General features: G+C 41.2%; 1 protein-coding gene across 1 annotated transcript in view; it reads left to right on the top strand.

The window, feature by feature from the left end:
• The first annotated feature begins 207 nt into the window (after window positions 1-207).
• The window catches only part of Pdss2 (decaprenyl diphosphate synthase subunit 2), a 306,086-nt gene continuing 301,566 nt past the window's right edge, over window positions 208-4,727 (top strand). Inside the window, exon 1 of the mRNA XM_023722321.1 lies at window positions 208-762. Coding sequence (XP_023578089.1) covers window positions 476-762 — 287 coding nt within the window. The 5' untranslated portion in view covers window positions 208-475. The remainder of the gene's footprint in view (window positions 763-4,727) is intronic.

The raw sequence follows: 4,727 nt of genomic DNA, 5'->3' as shown, positions 1-4,727 counted from the left end.
CGCGCCCACGTCGTCGCCTCTCCACAGCTGAACCCCTCCGGCCGCGACCGACCGCAGCTTTCATCCAACCGCTCGCCTTCCGGAGCCCGCCCACAAGGCTCCGCCCCTTTGGGAGTTCTCGGCTCGCCGTAAAGTAGGGCGCGTTCTTTGCCACTCGACATACAGCCCGCCTCCTTCTTTACGGCAGGTCGCATTCCACGCTGCCAATATGGCCTCCTCCATGTAGACAGTGGCGGTGGTTTCTACTGCCGTTGGCCGGGGGCAGTGCTGAGCTGGTGCTATTATCCGTTTACCCGGGGCTGCTGAGAACAGCAGTTAAAGTTCCTTTTGGATTACGGTTCAGGAAGCCACCGTCCTTTGAGGGACAGGAATCACCGTTTACATTTAGTTCCTGCAAGTTCCTTGTTGGCCCCTGGTTTCTTTCCCGAGCCACCTCCGGAGATTCCCAGGTTCCCGGCCCTCCTAGACTTAGATTATGAGCCTTCGGCAGCAGTTGATGCGCTTGCCCTGTTATCTCGGGGTCTCGGGGCCCTGTTGTCTACGTCGCCTGTGGTGGTTCCCGTCTGCTGTGGGCTCCTGGCGTGGTCAGTCCTCCAGGTCCCCGACCCACTGGAGCCAGGTTGTGTCAGAGGCGGAGAAGATCGTGGGCTATCCCACATCCTTCATGAGCCTCCGCTGCCTGCTGAGCGACGAGCTCAGCAACATCGCTATGCAGGTGCGCAAGCTGGTGGGGACGCGGCACCCGCTGCTTAGCACTGCCAGGTGAGCGACCCCCTCTCCCTCCGACTCAGCGACGCATTCAGTTCTCTTGCTGGCCAGCGAGCCCACCGTACCACGCTCAACTAGCTCCCTGCCAATCTTTTCTCTCTCATCCCTCCGCCCTCCTACACGTTCCTTTTCTGCGCTTCAGTTCACATACTCTTCAGCCACTTAGCCAAGTGGATAAATGGGTTTTCTTACGAGGAACAAGTGTACTTTTCGAGATTTTGCTTAACTATTGAAAGTTAAGATGCTTCAGTGATTTGTGGAGAAATGGAGCAGGGATGTTTCCCTAAACAATAACAATTTAAAATTTGCTCACTTTTTCTTACAAATCTAGTGGTTTACTACATATGGCTTTATTTTATTTTTATGTATTTAGTGCAGGGTCTACAGGGTCTCACTCCACAGCTCAGACTTACAGTGATCCCCTTGTTTTCAGCCTCCCAAGCACTAGGATTTGTCACTTTGTAGACATGGCCTTTAAAAATGAGATTAATTTTCAGTTTCACTATTCAAAGAGTCATTTTCAGGAAGAGTAGAGAAGGAGAAATGGGCTGAAAGTTAACAGTTCTTGTAAAGGAATGTTCAGGTTTGAAAGAATCCAGGCAGTAGTCATTATCTTGAGATTTTTATCGTTTTTGCTAGACTACTGCTCTGAAATGTGCTGTTAAAGTTGTAAACCCCCAGTCCACTTCAAAACAAAACCCTGCACCTTCTAATTTATGTAGTCAGTTTCAAGCATACACAAGTTTCAAGAATAAAAATAGCACAGAGAACGACTTGTTTACTCTTTAATCAGATTCACATATTATTCATGTGGATATATGTGTTTGTGGATTTATGGATTGCATACATCAGAGTTCTTTACCCTGAATCCTTAAGTATGTACTTCATAAGCACTGGGATATTTTCTTGTGTGTATAGTGCAGTTACTATCTTAGGTACATTTAATATTGATAACAATACTTTTAGTGTCCTTTTAGCAGTCTTTATTGTGCAGTACAGAATCCAGACTAGGACCAGGTATTGCATTTATTTCTTATCTGTAGACTCTGTTAATCAGGATACTTCTATGACTCCCCTTGGCCTTTAGGACTAGAGCAGTTGTCAACTTGGGTAACTTTGCCCTCCAGGAAACATTTGGCTGTGTGGAGACATTTGTGGTTATCACAAGTTGGAGCCTGTAGAGGCCTCAGGTACTGTCCTACAATTCCCACGATAGGCTCAAAAGAAAACCTTTTTGTCTCAAAATGTCAGTAGTGGCGATGTGGAGAAATACAGGACAGAAACCATCTTTCCTCCCCTATTTTCTAGTCAATCTTTATTTTTATTAATTTATTTATTTTGGGATTTTTTAAGACAGGGTTTCACTCTGCAGTTCAAGCTGGCTTTGAATTTACTATGGAGCTCAGGCTGACCTCAAATGTGCAGTGCTACTCCGCCTCCTAAGTGCTGGTATTACAGGTGCATGCCACCACACATGGCTTAAACTTTTCTTTTTATATAATTGTATATTTACAGGCAGAAGTCAGTAGTGATGTGGACATCCAGTATAGTCAGGACCCTCTAAATGGTAACATCTAAGTGAAATTGTAGTGTAATACCACAAGCAGGATATTGATATAGGAACAGTCAAGATGTGGAACATTCTCATTACAACAGAGAACCTGTTATTTTCTTATTGTAAAAGTTTCCAACTAGCAGTGATAAAGTAATTTTACTTATCTGTTTTTAATGATCAGATCTGTCATTTTATGATTGGGCTAAACTTGTCTTGTAGCTAGAATGCTCTCCAGAAATTCACTTCTAAGTGATAAATACTGAGTAATATCCTCAACCCTTTAAGTTTTTATTCATTCTTTAGAGATGGAGTCTCACTAAGTCACTGAGTTGCCCAGGCTGGGGGTGAACTTGTGTTCCTCTTGCCTCAGCCTAGGACTGACAGGCCACCAAGCCTGGCAATATGTGTATAGTTTAAATCTTAATAGTGACACTAATGAATGCCCCATACTACCTAAATTTAATACTATAACTTTGCCTAGCCTGTTGAGGTAACTTGTGTATTTCCTAGCCCAGTGCTGGCAAATGTTTTAGAGTTTTCAGTGATAGAAAATAGCCCTCTGCAGCTCACATGTCATAGATGCACTACCACTGTCACCGCAGCTCATCTCCTGGACTTCCCTATACTGATTTTTCCTTTTTTAAATCATGTAGATGTTTCCCTAAATAATAACAATTTAAAATTTGCTCACTTTTTCTTACAAATATAGTGGTTTACTACATATGGCTTTATTTTATTTTATTTTTATGTATTTAATGCAGGGTCTACAGGGTCTCACTACACAGCTCGGACTTATAGTGATCCTCTTGTTTTCAGCCTCCCAAGCGCTAGGATTATAGAAGCGCCACCACATCCAGTCTCTTTTCACCGTCTCAGTGTGCCCCGGGAGTGGGGCCAGCACAGCATGGCACATTGGAGATCGAATCCCGGTCCCTGTGCCAGCTTAAGCATGCACTTTAGTCCACTGAGCTATCTGGCCGGCCTGCATATGACTTATGTTTTATTTATCATTGTTTCTGAGATTCATCCCTGTTGCATATATTACTATGTTTCATTAGTTATTCATTGGTATATGGAATTCCACTATGTAAATACATTGCGGTCTTCTTTTAGTCAGCATTTGTGTTGTTTGGAGTTTTTTGTTTTATTAAAAATGCTACTATGAATGTGTTCATATGTCACTTGGTGTACAAGTCTCGAGGGTATAGATAAAAGAATATAATTGTTTCTTTCTTTCTTTTTTTTTTTTAATACAAGGTCTCACTTTGTAGTTCAGGTTGACCTTGATCTTGCAGCAGTCCTCCTGCTCCAGCCTTCCCAAGTTCAGGAATTATAGGCGTATGCCATGTCCAGTTAACTGTCTCCTTTTAGGAGATGATACCAATTTTTTTTTCCAGAGCAGTTGTACCTATTTATACTGTATCAAACATTGTTTGGGTTTAGGTAACCATGTTTTCAGGACACTAGAACCATGAGATTTCTTAACTTTTGCTAATGAAGAAGGCTTCTGTATATGTGGTGGGAATGGTATTGTCAATGATGGACTTATAGTAGTGCATTGTGAGTATTGCAGTCCCTTTAATAAAGCATTGAAGTGAAATAGGTAGAGCTAAAAAGCTTATTAATGTTTGGAGAATTGCAACTCAGTATCTTCTTAGTAGCCAGAATACCAGGTAAAGGCTCGGAGAACATCCCCTTAGAGGCCATCAAAGACACACCAGATGAATGTTTTGAGACTTTCCTGATTGCAGCTTACCCTGTCTAGTAGACACAGTACAGTGAAAGAATCAAAGAGGAACAAAATAAATAGCAAATTTACCAAAATTGTTATGATAGCATGTGCGTTATATTTTATAAGAAACAACTTAGTCTGTATTAATTTTATTGCATTTACTATGATAGCATGTTGCAAATTATTTAAACTAAGCTCATGTGGACAGTTAACAAAGAAACATTTGAGGAAGGGGTATAGTATATCCACATCTGTTTTAGCAAAGGAAGCGATTGATTAATAGATTATCAGGTAACTGCTATTATAAAGTAGAGATAAAAACATACATTAAGCAGCTATATTATTTTAGATACTGTGAACCATAATTTCAAATTTTATCATCAAAGCATTGGTAATTAAGGGTGAAATACTCTCAGTATGGTAAAAGATGCCCTGTTAGAACCTTAGAAAATTGTACTTGGGCAGTTCTTTTACAATCATAAAATGACACATTTTACTTTCTGAGTTCCTGTTGCTTAACCCTTATTTTTATAGGTTTTCTAGTATTTCATGTTCTAAATGTTCTAGCTAAACAATTCTCATTAATTGATTCAGTGTTTATTGAAATTTATAAAGAAATCCAAAGCATGGACCTCTCTCTCTCTCTCTCTGTCTCTCTCTGTCTCTGTCTCT

Source organism: Octodon degus, unplaced genomic scaffold (assembly GCF_000260255.1).
Source record: "Octodon degus isolate 3935 unplaced genomic scaffold, OctDeg1.0 scaffold00090, whole genome shotgun sequence".
NCBI lineage: Eukaryota > Metazoa > Chordata > Mammalia > Rodentia > Octodontidae > Octodon > Octodon degus.
This window is presented reverse-complemented; position numbering and strand designations above follow the sequence as displayed.